Source organism: Salmo salar, chromosome ssa09, assembly GCF_905237065.1.
Source record: "Salmo salar chromosome ssa09, Ssal_v3.1, whole genome shotgun sequence".
NCBI lineage: Eukaryota > Metazoa > Chordata > Actinopteri > Salmoniformes > Salmonidae > Salmo > Salmo salar.
In genome coordinates, this window is record NC_059450.1 from 105,934,285 (window position 1) to 105,954,419 (window position 20,135).

A 20,135-nucleotide genomic window follows, 5' to 3' on the forward strand; every position below is an offset into this window, starting at 1 on the left:
TATTTAATACATTTTAGAATAAGACTGTAACATAACAAAATGTGGGAAGAAATTGAATCCGAAACCGCTATACATTTAAAATCCCATGCAGAATGCTAACAAGTGCATTGTGAACATTTTATACAGCTTTTGACCTAAACTATTTTCAGGACAGACATTTTCAGCTCATGAACAAAAAATGGTATTCACGGTTTGCTGCACGCACAAAACAAATATTAGACAGTACGTCTCTTGTTCTAACCACTTAGTTCGATAGCTAACTAGCTACTAAGTAAGCAATCCAAATGTCCAATTGCAGAGCATTTAGCACATTTTAGACTGTTAACCCAGTTAACAGGTACCCATTAAGCCCAGTCTGGACTTTTTGCATTGTATTCAATATTTTTATGTAAGTAAAGTCATTAAACTTTGAGAGATTCACTTTTCTTAGAAAAATTAGGGCTGTATATGTTAGAAATATCTAAACTTAGATTTTGGAACGCACATATTTGCGCAAAGCGGGCAGATCGGTTTTGTCACTTCAAGCCCAAATATATCCTACTTTGACTAAAACGGTGACTTGCATTGTTGTGCAACATCATGGGTAAGCTCTGGCCATTGTCTTCCAGCTTGAAAAAGTGGATTTCTACTGCAGTGGGTGTTTTAAGATATGAGTTCATCGGCCGTTGGAACCCCAAACCAATGAATCTCCGGTAAATTTTTTTTGTTGTTGTGCATATTACCTTCTGAAACTTTTTTGTTGTTGTGACAACTGATGCGTCCTCTCCTTCACTGTTGAATTAACCATGTAACTGCGTTGGGATTGACCCCATTTAGTCGGTTGTTTGGTCAATAGGCTGTTGGTCAACCGAGATGTCAATAATAAAGCATATAGCAAAAGAAAATAAATAATTAATTGTGATATCACGCCTGTGTTAGTGGACTAATCCATTGGAGGCTGTGGGGATGGCAGTCAATCACTTGAAGACGTGCTACTGAAATTGTATGTGGTGGTAATAATAACAATGGTGCAAAACTATTCGATTGGTCGAAAGAACAGATGACTCCTGGTCGACCAAGATTTTTTTTTTTGTCGGGACAGCCCTACTATTGATCTACAAGTCATTTTGCATGCCGAATAACCTCATGCAATATCAGTAGCCTAGTCAAACTGTGCACTGCTTTATAAAATGGCTTGAACAATATTAGGCTTTATTAGTTGAGGGACAGCCAATGTAATTGGTTATTGTTATCAAATGCCCTGTTGACTTTTCTTTACCGGCATAAAGGTAAACTATCGCCTGAGACACAACTGTCATTTGGCTATTCTGCTGATTATACATACATACATACATACATACATACATACATACATACATACACTGCTCAAAACAATAAAGGGAACACTAAAATAACACATCCTAGATCTGAATGAATGAAATAATCTTATTAAATACTTTTTTCTTTACATAGTTGAATGTGCTGACAACAAAATCACACACAAATAATCAATGGAAATCCAATTTATCAACCCATGGAGGTCTGGATTTGGAGTCACACTCAAAATGAAAGTGGAAAACCACACTACAGGCTGATCCAACTTTGATGTAATGTTCTTAAAACAAGTCAAAATGAGGCTCAGTAGTGTGTGTGTGTGTGTGTGTGTGTGGCCGTGGCCTCCACGTGCCTGTATGACCTCCCTACAACGCCTGGGCATGCTCCTGATGAGGTGGCGGATGGTCTCCTGAGGGATCTCCTCCCAGACCTGGACTAAAGCATCCATCAACTCCTGGACATTCTGTGGTGCAACGTGGCGTTGGTGGATGGAGCGAGACATGATGTGCTCAATTGGATTCAGGTCTGGGGAACAGGCGGGCCAGTCTATAGCATCAATGCCTTCCTCTTGCAGGAACTGCTGACACACTCCAGCCACATGAGGTCTAGCATTGTCTTGCATTAGGAGGAACCCAGGGCCAACCGCACCAGCATATGGTCTCACAAGGGGTCTGAGGATCTCATCTCGGTACCTAATGGCAGTCAGGCTACCTCTGGCGAGCACATGAAGGGCTGTGCGGCCCCCCAAAGAAATGCCACCCCACACCATGACTGACCCACCGCCAAACCGGTCATGCTGGAGGATGTTGCAGGCAGCAGAACGTTCTCCACAGCGTCTCCAGACTCTGTCACGTGTGCTCAGTGTGAACCTGCTTTCATCTGTGAAGAGCACAGGGCGCCAGTGGCGAATTTGCCAATCTTGGTGTTCTCTGGCAAATGCCAAACGTCCTGCACGGTGTTGGGCTGTAAGCACAACCCCCACCTGTGGATGTCGGGCCCTCATACCACCCTCATGGAGTCTGTTTCTGACCGTTTGAGCAGACACATGCACATTTGTGGCCTGCTGGAGGTAATTTTGCAGGGCTCTGGCAGTGCTCCACCTGCTCCTCCTTGCACAAAGGCGGAGGTAGCGGTCTTGCTGCTGGGTTGTTGCCCTCCTACGGCCTCCTCCATGTCTCCTGATGTACTGGCCTGTCTCCTGGTAACGCCTCCATGCTCTGGACACTACGCTGACAGACACAGCAAACCTTCTTGCCACAGCTCGCATTGATGTGCCATCCTGGATGAGCTGCACTACCTGAGCCACTTGTGTGGGTTGTAGACTCCGTCTCGTGCTACCACTAGAGTGAAAGCACCGCCAGCATTCAAAAGTGACCAAAACATCAGCCAGGAAGCATAGGAACTGAAAGTGGTCTGTGGTCATCACCTGCAGAACCACTCCTTTATTGGGGGTGTCTTGCTTATTGCCTATAAATTCCACCTGTTATCTATTCCAGTTGCACAACAGCATGTGAAATTTATTGTCAATCAGTGTTGCTTCCTAAGTGGACAGTTTGATTTCACAGAAGTGTGATTGACTTGGAGTTACATTGTGTTGTTTAAGTGTTCCCTTTGATTTTTTAAAATGTATTTAGAATTCAAGGCACACTTAACCAGCATGGCTACCACAGCATTCTGCAGTGATACACCAGTCCCACCAAGCGCAAACCAGATGGGATATCATTTGTTTTTCAACAGGACAATGACCCAGAACACACCTCCAAGCTGTGTAAGGGCTATTTGACCAAGAACGAGAGTGATGGAGTGCTGCATCAGATGGCCTGGCCTACCCGATCTCAACCAAATTGAGATGGTTTGGGATGAGTTAGTCCGCAGAGTGAAGGAAAAGCAGCCAACAAGTGCTCAGCATGGAGTATTGTTGAGCGTGAAAAACCCAGCAGTGTTGCAGTTTTTGACACACTCAAACTGGTGCCCCTGGCACCTACTAACGTACCCTGTTCAAAGCCCCTTAAATATTTTGTCTTGCCCATAGGCTACATTGCGGGGTGGTAGATGCCCAGTCTCCCGTATGGCTCAGCTCAGGTGCCTGCATACACCATAGACACATATACTTGTCACAGACACACCTTGGTTTCACTGTCCAAGTGGGGACCAAAACATTTTATTCCCATTCAAAATCCTATTTTCCTTAGCCCCTAACAGTTAAACTAACCCTAATTGTACCCCTAAACCTAAAGGCCTCAGCATGCCAGGCGAACCAAACGAGTGTGCTCGCATACTCCCTTAAAAAACCTTCGCTTGAAAAACTGTAAGAAATATAGTACTGTGTCAATTGTTCTTGATGCCATAGCCAGTATACATACACTTCCTCAAAATAGTCAGAATGAATCTAAGATAACTCAAGAAATGTCATACTTTATGTTTTTGCAGAGGGAGATCTTAGTTGTGCAATTTTACATCTAAGATGTTTGCAGTATTTCTCAAAAAAAGGGCATGAAAACAAGTCCTCTTGTTGAATGACAACAGACTGTATTGAATAATCCATACTGTTGACCAATCACTGACGAAGGGGCGAAGACTTCGGCTATCAACTTTGGCTTGCCTAAATTTTTTGTGTACGCCCGAACAGCCGGAAAAACCCTTACTGAAGTCCAAATCGAACAAACATTTTTCATTTTGGGGACTGGCGAAATGTCCCTTTTTAATTATTATTTTTTTTTAATCCCCCTTGTTTTACTATCCTTGTGAGGACTTTTGGAACCCAAAAGGATAGTGAAGTTAGACCACACAGAATTCAGCTCGGACAGACACAGGCAGGCGTCAGCTCGGACAGATCCAGCTCAGTGAGGTCCAACTCATGTACTCTGTCAGCAGCATATTTTAATTTAGAATGGAAAATGAATGTGTTTATGCAATAAATGTTAGGGCATTGAATCGCACCAAATTGTTTCAAACTAAAATGTATCGTTACTTTTCTAAGTGAAAGATGCACATCCCTGCACTGTATCTATCAGGTCTCTAACTCCATCTGTTGGTTTCTTAATGTGATTTTGTTGAATGTGTATGTGCTGTTACAGTGAAGAGGAAGAAGGCCATCCTGTCAGACAGTGAAGATGAGAAGGCTGACGAACCAGGTAAAATGACAGACCGGCAGCTGGGCCCGCGCAATTGGGTGGCTCTGGTCAAAAGTAATGTACTGTATGGGGAAATAGGGTGCCATTTAAGATGCACACCTTATCTTGAAGTCTATGACGGTTAGCTAGTGTGTGGAGATTAAGGCTGCATCTTAAATTACTCCATAGTGTACACTACACTGTGGTGTGTTAGGTCTGTATTTTTTTTTATTGAGCTGCTCTGTTGGCCAGGTCTCCCTTGTAAAAAGAGGTCTTCTGACCTCAATCGCACTTCCTAGATAAATAGTTTTGGTCAGAGCCGTGGGGCTTTATGATCATAATGATGGTGACTCCTCTTCCTCAGCGTCGAAGAAGAGCCGCACCGAGTCTGACGACGAGAACTCTGACAGTAACGCAGGCTCAGAAGCGCCCGACAAAACCATGGCCAAACTGCGGGAACTGGGCTCAGAAAGCGAAGACGAGGATGATGGACAGAAGGCGGCAGGAGGGAAGAAGGACGAGAAAACACTGTTTGGTAGCGACAGCGAATCAGGTAATGAGGAAGAGTAAGTATTCCGATCCCTTCACACACACTCACACTCCGTTTTAGTTTGAGTTTTGAATTTCCTTATATAAATGACAATTTGCTGTTTACTTTGCTTTTTACTAACTTTGTCATTCTTTCTGTAATGATAGCACTATACAAGGTATTGTTATTTTTATTCTGTAACTTGACATAAATAAAATTGTTTTGGATTTTTTCACATGCTTCGTAAACAACAGGTGAAATGCTTACTTACGGGTCATTTTCCAACAATGTAGAGTTAAAGATAGATTACAAAAAATTATATTAAAATATTGACATAAGGAGTAACAAATAACAGGGAGTACCAGTACCGAGTCGCTGTGCTGGCGTATGAGGTAATTGAGGTAATTACTATTATACATGTATTTAAATAAGGAACACAGACTGAGAAAAATGTATTTTACAGCTGGGCCCTGCGTATACAGTTTAGGTACAATGATTAAGAAATTACACAAGACAAACAAAGCGGTCACAGATGGCATAAAAAAATACAGTAGCAGATTGTTATATTTACACACAGGTTATTCCCCTAATAGCACAAGAACTTGCATTAACTGAATCAGTTGCAAGCAATACAAAAATGAAAATCCTCCAATTGTTTAAAATGGGCAGGGGGGACAAGTCTCAAGTCTAAGTTTAGTCTGCAGGCTATTCCATAAACAAGGAGCGTAACAGGAAAAGGCAGCCATACCCAACTCAATGGAGATCGCAGGGGCGTCAAGTGTAATCCTGGTTTTATGAATTATAGTTATAATGTTGATGAGTGACGATAAATAAGAAGGTAGTTTATTCAGAAGTGCTTTATAGACACACGAGAGCATGTTCTTGTCTCATGGACAGCGAAGTCCAACCCACATTTTGATATAAAACACAGTGGTGAGTTCTGTAGCTAGCACCCGTAATAAACCTAAGTGCGCAGTGATAAGTAGCATCCAGCGATTTTTAAGTGTGGGTGCCATAGCATGCATGTAGATAATATCCCCATAATCTATAACAGACATAAAAGTAGCTTGCAAAATTTGTCTTCTATTTGGAGAGGACAAACATGTTCCTGTTTCTATAGAGGAAGCCTAGCTTGATTTTTAGCCGTTTACAAAGTTCGTCAACATGTATTTTAAGACAGTTTATCATCCAACCATATCCATAAGTATTTATATGCAGAGACCTGATTTAATTCGAGAGCCATCTAAGCTCGTAAGTGCACGTGTATTTTCAACCAACTTTTTGAACCTATTCAAAATCATAATCTTTTCTTTGTATTTAAACAAGTTTCAGCTGTATAAAAGACCCTTTTAATATCTTAAAATCTGTCTCCAATTGTGATGATGCTTGGTCAGCTGTTGAAGCGATAGAGTACATGAGTGTCATCAGCATATAAATGAATTTGACACTTATCTCATCACCGATATTGTTTATGTAGAGCGTGAACAGTAATGGACCAAGTATAGAACCTTGTGGGACCCCTTTAACCAAGTCCAATGGCTCCGACTGGATGCCGTCGACTCTAACAGCCTGACTTCTATCCTTTAGATAGTCATGAAACCAACGACAGGCTTCCGATCCCAGTCCTATTAACGACAGCTTACCCAAGTCTGCAGTACATGCGATACATATGTACTGAAAGGATGCGTATGTATTCTAGACCATATGGTTGGTTCTGATAGTAGGGTTCCTATGCTCTCTCTCATATAGGAAAATGATTGCAGACATTTTTGGTGACTCGGGTGATGAAGAGGGGGAAGAGTTTACGGTGAGTTTTACTAACTTTACAAATCAAATTTCAAAAGTTTGGACACACATACTCATTCCATAATTTTTCTTTATTTTTACTATTTTCTACATTGTAGAATAATAGGGAAGACATCAAAACTATGAAATAACACATATGGAATCATATAGTAACCAAAAAAGTGTTAAAGAAATCTAAATATATTTGAGTTTCTTCAAAGTATTCACTCCTGTAGCGGGCCGGGCGCAATGCACGCTGACAAAGTCGCCAGGTGTACGGTGTTTCCTCCAGCGCGTTGGTGTGGTTGGCTTAAGCGAGTATTGTGTCAAGAAGCAGTGCAACTTGTCAATGTTGTGTTTCGGAGAACGCACAGCTCTCGATTTTCGCCTCTCCCGAGTCCATACGGGAGTAGCAGCGATGGTTCAAGACTGTAACTAACAATTTGGATATCACGAAATTGGGTAGAAAATGGGGTATAAATAAATAAACAGCCTTGATGGCCTTAATGTAGTTTTCATTCTCTCAGTCCCAGCTTTGATGCACCTGTACTGACCTCGCCTTCTGGGTTATAGCGGTGTCCACAGGCCGTGGCTCGGATGGTTGATGTACTTGATGATCTTTTTGGCCTTCCTGTGACATCGGGTGCTGTAGGTGTCCTGGAGCCAAGCCACATTTCTTCAGCCTCCTGAGATTGAAGAGGTGCTGTTGTGGTGTCTTCACCACACTATGTGTGGGTGGACCATTTCAGATCGTCAGTGATGTATATGCCGAGGACCTTGAAGCTTTCCACCTTCTCTACTGCGGTCCCGTCGATGTGGATAGGTGCGTGCTCCCTCTGCTGTTTCCTGAAGTCCACAATCAGCTAGTTTGTTTTGTTGTGAGGCTATTTTCCTGGCATCACTCTCCCAGAGCCCTCACCTCAACCCTGTAGGCTGTCTCATTGCTGGTAATCAGTCCTACTACTGTTGTCGTCTGCAAACTTGATGATTTGAGTTGGAGGCGTGCGTGGCCATGCAGTCGTGTGTGAACAGGGAGTACAGGAGGGCGCTGAGCACACACACCCTTCTGGGGCCCCTGTGTTGAGGATCAGCGAAGTGGAGGTGTTTCCTACCTTCACCACCTGGGGACGGTCCATCAGGAAGTCCAGGATCCTGTTGCACAATTTTATTCGACACATGCTTCGTAAACAAAAGTTAAATGTTTACTCACGGGCCCTTCCCAACAATGCAGAGAGAAAGAAAATAGAGAAATAATCTATACATAATAACACACACAATTATAAATACACAGTGAGTAACGATAACTTGGTGTACCAGTGATGTTGTTAGACTTGCCCCAAACATAATGCTTTGTTTTCAGGACAAAAAGTTTATTTCTTTGCCATATTTTTTGCAGTATCACTTTAGTTTCTTATTGCAAACAAGTTTTGGAATATTTGTATTCTGTAAAGACTTCCTTTTCACTCTGTCATTTAGGTTAGTATTGTCGAGTAACTGCAAAGTTGATCCATCCTCAGTTTTCTCCTATCACAGCCATTAAGCTATGTAACTGTTGTAGCCTTTGGTCTCCATGGTGAAATCACTGAGCCTTTTTCTTCCTCTCCGGCAACTGAGTTAGGAAGGACGCCTGTATCTTTGTAGTGACTGGGTGTGTTGATACACCATCCAAAGCGTAATTAATAACTTCATCATACTGAAAGGGATATTCAGTGTCTGCTTTTTTTTCTCCACATCTACCAATAGGTGCACTTGTTCTTTGCGAGACATTGTAAAACATCCATGATCTTTGCTTGGAATTCACTACTCGACTGAGGGAACTTAGAATTATCTGTATATGGGGTACTCATAAAAATTAACCACTGTTATTGCACACAGAATAAGCCCATGCAACTTATGTGACTTGTTAAGCAAATTCTTACTCCTGAATGTATGTAGGCTTGCCATAACAAAGCGGTTGAATACTTAGTGACTCAAGGCATTTCAGCATTAACATTTATTTTTTATTATTTTATTGTTTATTTCTAAAAACAAAATTACACTTAGACTTTGTGGGGTATTGTGTGTAGATCAGTTGCACAATCTCGACGTAATCAATTTTCAATTCACACTAACACAACAAAATGTGGAAAGAGTCTAGGTGTGTGAATACCTTATGAAGGCACTGTATGTACATATAACTAGGAATAAAGTGACTAGGCCAAAGGATAGATAATAAACATTAGCAGCAGTCTATGTGATCAGTCCCAAAAAAAGTTTGTGCAAAAAGGGTCAATGCAGATGGTCTGGGTAGCTATTTGGTTAACTATTTAACAAACTATTCAGCAGTCTCATGGCTTGGGGGTAGAAGCTATTCAGGGTCCCGTTTGTTCTAGCATCGGTACCGCATGCCCTGCGGTAGCACAGAGGAACAGTCTGACTTGGGTGGCTAAAGTTTGTACATTTTTAGGACCTTTCTCTAACACCGCCTGGTGTAGATGTACTGGGCCGTATGCACAACAGAGGGTAGCCACTTGCGGGTCAGATACCAAGCAGTATGTTGTCTTGCTGTTCTGCCTCCTGTCCTAGTGTTCTGTCTCCATTGGTCCCGCTAGCAATCCTACCCCTGCACATTTTACAGATTGTAAAGTACTGGACAAGTGAGCGCTAGCCATAAAGAATATTTAGCCTATAACTTGTATTATTCAGAAACATAAAATACCGCCATACCGTCAAATGAGAAAAATACTGTGAAATTGTTTTTTTGACCATATCCAGTCCTTTCAGATCTGTGAACATCAAGGGTCCCAATCACAGATTAAGCTTGTCCTGGACTAAAAAGCATTCTTAATGGAGAATCTCCATTGAAAGGGCTTTTAGTCCAGGATTACACTTAATCTGTCTGGGAAACTGCCCCCAAATATTTAGGGACTCTTGGGAATTGTCCAGACACCGAAACTATACCTTATCTTTGATTCCCGATCCCAACGACTGCTGTTGTTTCTGCACCAATAGGGTTTCAATCAGGAGGATCTGGAGGGGGATAAGAACCAATCACAGGCCTCAGCAAAGAAAGCAATGGCAGACGACTCGGACTCTGACGAGGGCGTGGACAGGGGTGGTGGCCAAGAGTGAGTATCTCATGAAGTCTTTGTCAATATTTTCAATCAATCGATTTCCTCTTGCCACTATACTTTCATTCTATAGTGGAGGCGTGGCTAACTGGCTGACTGTCCCTATTCAGCACCAGCTTCATGTCAGACTTTGACGTGATGCTGGCTCGTAAGAAGGCCCAGAGCGGGAAGCGACGACGGAACCGCGACGGGGGAACGTTCATAAGTGATGCTGACGATGTGGTCAGCGCCATGATCACCAAGATGACGGAGGCTGCAGAGGTGATGTTCAGGCCCCAAACTGTGTGTGTGTTCTGTCATAGCTCTTCAATGCAGATGCGGGGGTACCATTCTAACTGTGTGATTTACAGGAGGACAGAACACTGAATGCTCAGAAGAAGCCAGCCTTAAAAAAGCTGACCCTCCTCCCCACTGTAGTTATGCACCTGAAAAAGTGAGTCCATCCATGGCTCTTGATACTACCACAAGCATAGTCTATATTCATTGACTTTACAAAACATTAGGAACTTTCCATGACAGAATGACCAGGTGAAAGCTGTGACTTCTTATTGATGTCACTTGTTAAATCCACTTCAATCAGTGTAGATGAAGGGGAGGAGACCGGTTAAAGAAGGATTTTTAAGTCTTGAGACATGGATTGTGTATGTGTGCCATTGAGGGTGAATTGGCAAGACCAAATATTTAAGTGCCTTGGAACGGAGTATCGTAGTAGGTTCCAGCCTCTTAAGGCAGTTCTGAAGGATGGCTGTAGTGTCTATTTTTATTTTTTATTTTTGAGTGTTAACTATAAACTTGATGTCCTCTTTAGCCTTGTCTACAAGGCTTGCTGCCACCAAATGCGCCTTGGTTTGGGTGTTGTACAGCCCAACTTTGAATTCTGCATGATAAGACAGGGGTTATGCGTTTGCTTGTTGTTGAACTGCAAATTACACCTGCTCTGAGCACTTCGTCGGTAGATGCACTGCCCAGCTCCCCGTCTCCCTCTCATGCTGAGTCTGACTCGCTAGTAGGCCTACGGTGGGGGTGCCGGTGGTGATGCTGAACTGGTGGGATTAGCAGTGCTGCTAGCTAAGAGGCATTGCCATCAGGAACTGTTTGCCTCTCACTCCTCTCCTCCGCACTGACCGATCTCTGGCTCGTTCTGGGTTTAATTCACCATCTTTCTCTGGATTTTCGGACTTGGAAAATGTCATCAACCTTGATTGCCTTTTCTTATCCATTTTTTTTTATTATTTGGCTTTGCACATTTCAAATTCAGTAGGGAGATGACTGGCCTAGACGACGTGATTTACATAGGGACCTCTTCACCAGCTGATCACCACTACCAAGAACTGTGTCAGGATCAGTTACTTCCAACACTGGCCCTCCCCAAAACCTCTATGTACAAATAATAGCGCAGGTCTGGAATCAATGTGGTATGATAGGATGCTTACACAGAAGGATCACCCCGCATTTACTTGATGGTCTTTCTGGGGGGCAGGGGAAGTGATTTAACCCTGATCGCTTTTATTAGAATGTCTACAGTGCGAACAGTGAAAAAATTAATAAATCATGCTGCGAGAGGTACCGGATCGGGGAAATACGTGTCAGAACAAACAAAGTCCAATCTGAGCGGTGCCGGATCCTGTTCCAGCAGGATCCAGCTCAAATTAAGCACTAGCTATATGTTTTGATTTTTAATACATTGTAAGGCTGCTTTGTTTTTTGCGCAGGCTGTACACACTTCATTAGTCTCTTATTCACAATTTGACAAGCGCTTGATAATGCCTCGAATTTCACAGCGGCATCCCCTTTGTGGCCGTAATGCACCCTAAAAAAATCCATGCCTTTTGCGGCCAGTGGCCGTTGTGCCCTTGGCCTGGAGTGCTGCGTTGGGCCCTTCTCACTGAGCGCTATGCGCTCCTAAGCACCTCTCACTCAGATGGCTCTCCATCAGGTGATCGGGTCTTTCTCACAGGCTACAAGTGAAGAGACGCATCGGGGACGCAACTGCGCGCATCCTTATGCAATTCCGAGATGCATATGACTGTCCAAATTTTACTTTTCGTCAGCCAACAAGATGAGTAGGCCTAAAGGAACAGCAAAAGCACTAGCCTATGTCAATCTACTATCCCCCATAATACAGAAGTTGACCTATTCTGTGCGATAAATAAATATTCCAAACATAGTCTGGGACAGTTGTGGGATGCAATGGATCCCAAATTAATACAACCCCACTAGCATCAAAAAAAACTTTTTTACGCAATGTGGCTGACGCAACAAATCAGAACATTTAGCTTAAAATGTTGATAAACTGAGGCTATTTCTTCACATTATAAGCAGAGCAATGTGCACTTATGGCAGTAGGCCGTAAGCGTGAATGTTCCATTACCCGAAAACACCATTATCAAAGGTGACCGCAAATGTGATTATACATGTAATGCTTTTGTTATAACGGTGCATTTTTATGGTAAATTCTAACCCAAACTTGAAACTCACATGCTGCTTAACTGTGCCAGTTAGGCTCTAAACACCTTGTAAAGCAGATTAATGTGCTTAATTGTAAGAAGTTATTTGGTCACTTTAGTTGTGATACAAACCTTATCAAAACATATAGGCCTATGGGCTAGACTACATGAGGTGTGCGACTATGATTCGAAAGGCATTGTTTCTTATGCTGGGCATCATTCACAAGTGATAGTTTGATAGGCTAATATTGTCACCTATTGTTGATTTAATCTTGTCTTTACATATACAAAATTATGTATGTGTGAAATTTATTTTGATTTAGAATGGACCCTTATCATGCACCTGTCTCAAAACGGGCAGCGGGATAAAATGCATGTAATCTATGCACTTAAATAGCGAATGGAGGATGCTTTTCCGGTGGTTAATTTTCATGCCAGCCAGGTAGGCTTTACTCCTGTTGTGAAGATAAACAGTGTGCTTAATATTAGGAAAGTTGAGAGAAATATAGTAGGCCTAGGCTATAGAAGGCTTAGGGGATCCTCTTTTTAGTAGCCATCAATCTGTTTTCTCGCGTAACTGCATAGCCTATTGAAATGTTGCGCAAAATGAGCTCATGGGCTCTCATGAAGTGTGTGATTTAGATTTTCAATCACATTTGCATTGATGCCAGAGTGATTAGAGGGACCGTAGAGTGCTGAGTACCAGGCAGTTAGCAAGTTTTGTAGACTACTAATGACCATCAGCATCACAGCTTGGAGAAGCCTAATTACCGTGACAAAACAGTCCCATGGAATTTGACTGTCGTCATTACTCGTGACCACCGGTGTGGTGGTAATACAGTCACCGTAACAGCCCCATACACAATCCATGTCTCAAGGTTTAAAAATGATTCTTTAACTTGTCTCCTCCCCTTCGTCTACACTGATTTGAAGTGGATTTAACAAGTGACATCAATAAGAGATCACCTGGTCAGTCTATGTAATGGAAAGAGCAAGTGTTCCTAATGTTTTGTACACTGTGTGAGAAATACCACATGGAATCATGTAGTAACCAAAAAAGTGTTAAACAAATCTAAATATATTTAATATTTGAGAATTTTCCAAGCTTCTTCAAGTGCAGTTGCAAAAACCATCAAGCGCTATGATGAACTGTCTCTCGTGAGGACCGCCACAGGAAAGGAAGACCCAGAAGTTACCAATGCTGCAGAGGATAAGTTCATTACAGTTACCAACCTCAGATATTGCAGCCCAAATAAATGCTTCAGACTTCAAGTAACAGACATTTCAACATCAACTGTTCAGAGGCTGCGTGAATCAGGCCGTCACGGTCGAATTGCTGCAAAGAAACCACTATTAAAGGACACCAATAAGAAGAAGAAACTTGCTCGGGCCAAGAAGCACGAGCAATGGACAGTAGATCGGTGGAAATCTGTCATTTGGTCTAGAGTCCAAATTTGAGATTTTTGGTTCCAACCACCGTGTCTTTGTGAGACAGTGTATGTGAACGGATGATCTCCGCATGTGTGGTTCACACCGTGAGACATGGAGGTGTGATGGTGTGGGGGTGCTTTGCTGGTGACACTGTCTGTGATTTATTTAGAATTCAAGGCACACTTAACCAGCATGGCTACCACAGCATTCTGCAGCGATATGCCATCCCATCTGGTGTGGCCACCAGCTGCATTAAGTACTGCAGTGCATCTCTTCCTCATGTTCTGCACCAGAGTTGCCAGTTCTTGCTGTGAGATGTTACCCCACTCTTCCACCAAGACACCTGCAAGTTCCCAGACATTTCTGGGGGGAATGGCCCTAGCCCTCACCCTTCGATCCAACAAGTCTCAGATGTGCTCAATGGGATTGAGATCCTGGCTCTTCGCTGGCCGTGGCAGAACACTGACATTCCAGTGTCGCAGGAAATCACGCACAGACCATGACGGACCCTCCTCCTCCAAATTAATCCCGCTCCAGAGTACAGACCTCAGTGTAACGCTCATTCCTTCGATGATAAACACGAATCCGACCATCACCCCTGGTGAGACAAAACCGTGACTTGTCAGTGAAGAGCACTTTTTGCCAGTCCTCTCTGGTCCAGCGATGGTGGGTTTGTGCCCATAGGTGACGTTGTTGCCGGTGATGTCTGGTGAGGACCTGCCTTAGAACATGCCTGCATGCCCCCAGTCCAGCCTCTCTCAGCCTATTGTGGACAGTCTGTGCACTGATGGAGGGATTGTGCGTTCCTGGTGTCACTCGGGCAGTTGTTGCCATCCTGTACTGATCCTGTGCAGGTGTTGTTACACGTGGTCTGCCACTGCTAGGACGATCAGCTGTCTGTCCTGTCTCCCTGTAGCGCTGTCTTAGGTGTCTCACAGTACGAACATTGCAATTTATTGCCCTGGCCACATCTGCAGTCCTCATGCCTCCTTGCACAGATGAGCAGGGTCCCTGGGCATCTTTCTTTTGGTGTTTTTCGAGTCAGTAGAAAGGCCACTTTAGTGTCCTAAGTTTTCATAACTGTGACCTTAATTGCCTACCGTCTGTATACTTTTAGTGTCTTACATCTAGGCGTTCTGCTAGCGGAACCCCGTTCCGCCAGCGGAACCCCTAACCAACAGCCAATGGGATCGCATGGCGTGAAATACAAAAACAACTAAAATACCACAATTCAATTTTCTCAAACATACGACTATTTTACACCATTTTCACAATTTTTCTCCTGAATCCAACCACGTTGTCCGATTTTCAAAAAGGCTTTACAGCGAAAGCAAAACATGAGATTATGTTAGGATACCACCACAGCAAAAAAACAACACAGCCATTTTCCTAGCAAGGACAGCCATTTTCCAAGCAAGGGTAGCCGTCCAAAAGCACAAAACCAGCTAAAATTATGCATTAACCTTTGGCGATCTTCATCAGATGACACTCCTAGGACATTGTTAGACAATACATGCATTTTTTGTTCCATCAAGTTCATATTTATATCCAAAAAAACCATTTTACATTGGTGTGTGACGTTCAGAAAATGTATTCACCCCAAAATTTCCGGTGAATGTGCACCATAATTTACAGAAATACTCATCATAAACGTTGACAAAATATATAACAATTAAATAAAGAAGTATAGATGAACTATTCCTTTATGCAAACGCTTTGTCAGATTTCAAAATAACTTGACGGAGAAAGCACATTGTTCAATATTCTGAGTACTGAGCCCCAAGCTATTCAGTTAGCCGTCCAGCCACGGCATCCACAAAACGCTGAAATATGTTAAAAATATTATCTTACCTTTGCTGATCTTCGGCTGAATGCACTCGGAAGGTCTCCCACTTCCACAAGAAATGTTCATTTCTTCGATAAAGTCCATAATTTGTTGAAATAAATCCGTTTTGATGGCACGTCCAGATCACCATTCCAAAATGCATCGATCCACCGTCGACGAAAAGTTAAAGTTCCCTCAGCGGTTGTAGAAACATGTCAAACCATGTTCACAATCAATCTTTAGGGTGTTTTTAACGTAGAATTACGATAATATTCTAACCGGACAATAGCAGATTCAATACAGAATAAAAATAAAAATGGCTAGCCCTGCGTGACCGCGCATGAGGTAAGTCAATGACCCCAGCCCGACCACTTACTGTTCCGGGTATTATTCAATCAAATTGCATTGTAGAAGCCTCAAACAAGGTTCTAATGACTGTTGACATCTAGTGGAAGCCTTAGGAAGTGCAATATGACATCACAGACACTGTAGTTTAGAAAGTCATTTCAAATAATGTTCTACAACCATGTGAGGTCAAACTTCCTGGTTGGATTTCTCTCAGGTTTTTGCCTGCCATATGAGTTCTGTTATACTCAGACATTATTCAAACAGTTTTAGAAACTTCAGAGTGTTTTCTTTCCAAATCTACTAATAATATGCATATCCTACCTTCTGAGTCTGAGTAGAAGGCAGTTTAATTTGGGTACGTTTTTCATCCGGCCGTGAAAATACTGCCCCCTATACTCAACAGGTTAACGACCGTTCCACAGGTGCATGTTCATTTAACCTGTTAGGGCTAGGGGGCAGTATTGACACGGCTGGATAAAAAACATGTAACCCAGTAACTAGAATATACATATACTTATTACATATGGATAGAAAACACCCTAAAGTTTCTAAAACTGTTTGAATGGTGTCTGTGAGTATAACAGAACTCAAATGGCAGGTCAAAACCTGAGAGATTCCTTTACAGGAAGTGGCCTGTCTGACCATTTCTTGAACTTCTTTTCCATCTCTATCTTTTACTAAGGATCTCTGCTCTAACGTGACACTTCCCACGTCGTCCATAGGCGCTCAGAGCCCGGGAAAAAACAGAATGTCGTCATTCCAGCCCCAGGCTGAAACACATTATCGCCTTTCTCAAGTGGCCGATCAAGGGACTCTGGGCTTATGCGCGTGACCCGACCGCCCCCGCCTTTGTGATTTTTTTCCTCTGTTTGCCGAAAAGGAGATTCCCTGTCGGAATATTATCGCTTTTCTACGAGAAAAATGGCGTAAAAATTTATTTTAAACAGCGGTTGACATGCTTTGAAGTACGGTAATGGAATATTTAGAATTTTATTGTCACGAATTGCGCCATGCGCGCGACACTTCTTTACCATTTCGGATAGTGTCTGGAACGCACGAACAAAACGCCGCTATTCGGATATAACGATGGATTATTTTGGACCAAACCAACATTTGTTATTGAAGTAGCAGTCCTGGGTGTGCATTCTGACGAAGACAACAAAATGTAATGAAACTTTTATAATAGTAAATATGATTATGGTGAGTGCTAAACTTGCCGGGTGTCTAAATAGCGAGACCGTGATGCCTGGGCTATGTACTTAGAATATTGCAAAATGTGCTTTCACCAAAAAGCTATTTTAAAATCGGACATATCGAGTGCATAGAGGAGGTCTGTATCTATAATTCTTAAAATAATTGTTATGCTTTTTGTGAACGTTTATCGTGAGTAATTTAGTAAAATGTTAGCGAATTCCCCGGAAGTTTGCGGGGGTATGCTAGTTCTGAACGTCACATGCTAATGTAAAAGCTGTTTTTTGATATAAATATGAACTTGATTGAACAAAACATGCATGTATTGTATAACATAATGTCCTAGGGTTGTCATCTGATGAAGATCATCAAAGGTGAGTGCTGCATTTAGCTGTCTTCTGGGTTTTGGTGACATTATATGCTGGCTTGAAAAATGGGTGTCTGATTATTTCTGGCTTGGTACTCTGCTGACATAATCTAATGTTTTGCTTTCGTTGTAAAGCCTTTTTGAAATCGGACAGTGTGGTTAGATTAACGAGAGTCTTGTCTTTAAATAGCTGTAAAATAGTCATATGTTTGAGAAATTGAAGTAATAGGATTTTTAATGTTTTGAAAATCGCGCCACAGGCTGCAAGTGGCTGTTACGTAGGTGGGACGAATTCGTCCCGCTAGCCCAGAGAGGTTAATTGTTTATGGTTCATTGAGCAAACATGTGCAACATTGTTTAAACCCTTTACAATGAAGATCTGTGAAGTTATTTGGATTTTTACAAATTATCTTTGAAAGACAGGGTCCTAAAAAGTGATGTTTATTTTGATTTAACACTTTTTTTTGGTTACTACATGATTCCATGTGTGTTATTTCATAGTTTTGATGTCTTCACTATTATTCTACAATGTAGAAAATAGTAAAAATAAAAACCCTTAAATGAGTAGGTGTGTCCTAAATTTTGAGTGGATCTGTATGTAAGTTCATGTGTATATGAATATGTGTATATATATATATATATATATATATATATATATATATATATATATATATATATATATATATATATATATATATATATATATATATATATATCACACATCTCACTCTCACACACACACCAAATTAGTAGATTTGGCTATACCTACTGCTGACAAGTGTATTAAGTCGAGCAGACAGCCATGCAATCTCCTTAGACAAACAATGGTAGTAGAATGGCCCGTACTGAAGAGCTCAGTGACTTTCAACATGGCACTATCATAGGATGCCACCTTTCCAACGAGTCAGTTCGTCAAATTTCTGCCCTGCTCGAGCTGCCCGGTAAATTTTAAGTGCTGTTATTGTGTAGTGGAAACATCTAGGAGAAACAATGGCTCAGCTGCGAAGTGGTAGGTCACAAAAGCTCAGAACTTGTGTGACCTACTGGAGCAGGGGAAATGCGTTGTCTGGAGTGTTGAATCATGCTTCACCATCTGGCAGTCCGACGGACAAATCTTGGTTTGGCGGATGCCAGGAGAACGCTACCTGCCTGAATGCGTTGTGCCAACTGTAAAGTTTGGTGTAGGAGGAAAAATGGTCTGGGGCTGTTTTTCATACTTTGGGCTAGGCCCCTAACGTTACAGTATGCATTGACATTCTAGACAACTCTGTGGCAACAGTTTGGGGAAGGTCCTTTCCTGTTTCAGCATGGAATGGATTTGTGCCCCGTGCACACATACAGGTCCCTACAGAAATGGTTTGTTGAGATTGGTGTCTAAGAATTTGACTGGCCTACACACAGAGCCCTGACCTCAACCCCATCAAACACCTTTGGGATGAATTGAAACGCAGACAGTGAGCCAGGCCTAATCGCCCAACTCAGTGCCTGACCTCACTAATGCTCTTGTGGTTGAATGGGAGCAAGTCACCGCAAAATAGTGGAGACTGTTATAGCAGCAAAGGGGGGAACAACGCCATATGTAATGACCATGATTTTGGAATGAAATGTTCGAAGAGCATGTGTCCACATACTTTTGGTCATGTTGTGTGTACTTTATATATACAGTGCTTTCGGAAAGTATTCAGACCCTTTGACTTTTTCCACATTTTGTTACGTTAGTCTTATTCTAAAATTGATTAATTCGTTTTTACCCTCATCAATAATGACAAAGTAAACTTTTTTTTTTATACATTTTTGCAACTTTATTGAAAATAGAAAACTGAAATTTGACTTACATAAGTATTCAGACCCTTTACTCAGAACTTTGTTGAAACACCTTTAGCAGCAATTACAGCCTCGAGTAATCTTGGGTGTGACGTTACAAACTTGGCACACCTGTATTTGGGGTGTTTTTCCCATTTATTTTCTGCAGATCCTCTCAAGCTCTGTCAGGTTGGATGGGGAGTGTCGCTGCACAGCTATTTTCAGGTCTCTCCAGAGATGTTTGATCGGGTTCAAGTCCAGGCTTTGGCAAGGCCACTCAAGGACATTGAGACTTGTCCCAAAGCCACTCCTGCGGCGTCGTCTGCTGTGTGCTTAGGGTCGTTGTCCTGTTGGAAGGTGAACCTTCACCCCAGTCTGAGGTCCTGAGCGCTCTGGAGCAGGTTTTCATCAAGGATCTCTGTACTTTGCTCCGTACATCATTCCCATGATCCTAACTAGTCTCTCAGTCCCTGCTGCTGAAAACATCCCCACAGCATAATGCCACCATACTTCGCAGTAGGGATGGTGCCAGGTTTCCTCCAGACGTGACACTTGGCATTCAAGCCAAAGAGTTCAATCTTGGTTTCATCAGACCAGAGAATCTTGTTTCTCATGGTCTGAGTCTTTAGGTGCCTTTTGGCAAACTCCAAGTGGGCTGTCATGTGCCTTTTGCTGAGGAGTGGCTTCCGTCTGGCCGCTCTACCATAAAGGCCTGATTTTGGTGGGGTGCTGCAGAGATGGTTATCCTTCCAGAAGGGTCTCCCATACCCACAGAGGAACTCTGGAGCTCTCTGTGACCATCAGGTTCTTGGTCACCTCCCTGACAAAGGCCCTTCTCCCCCGATTGCTGTTTGGTGGTTCCAAACTTCTTT

General features: G+C 42.5%; 1 protein-coding gene across 5 annotated transcripts in view; it reads left to right on the top strand.

Moving 5' to 3' along the window:
• The window catches only part of LOC106612364 (protein IWS1 homolog), a 57,600-nt gene that overhangs the window by 29,274 nt on the left and 8,191 nt on the right, over window positions 1-20,135 (top strand). For 4 of the 5 annotated variants that reach the window (XM_014213433.2, XM_014213432.2, XM_014213436.2 and 1 more), the window contains exons 5-10: window positions 4,392-4,448; window positions 4,792-4,993; window positions 6,706-6,763; window positions 9,733-9,848; window positions 9,962-10,112; window positions 10,202-10,284. In XM_014213433.2, coding sequence (XP_014068908.1) covers window positions 4,392-4,448; window positions 4,792-4,993; window positions 6,706-6,763; window positions 9,733-9,848; window positions 9,962-10,112; window positions 10,202-10,284 — 667 coding nt within the window. The remainder of the gene's footprint in view (window positions 1-4,391; window positions 4,449-4,791; window positions 4,994-6,705; window positions 6,764-9,732; window positions 9,849-9,961; window positions 10,113-10,201; window positions 10,285-20,135) is intronic. The other variant, XM_045724296.1, reaches the window with a different exon arrangement.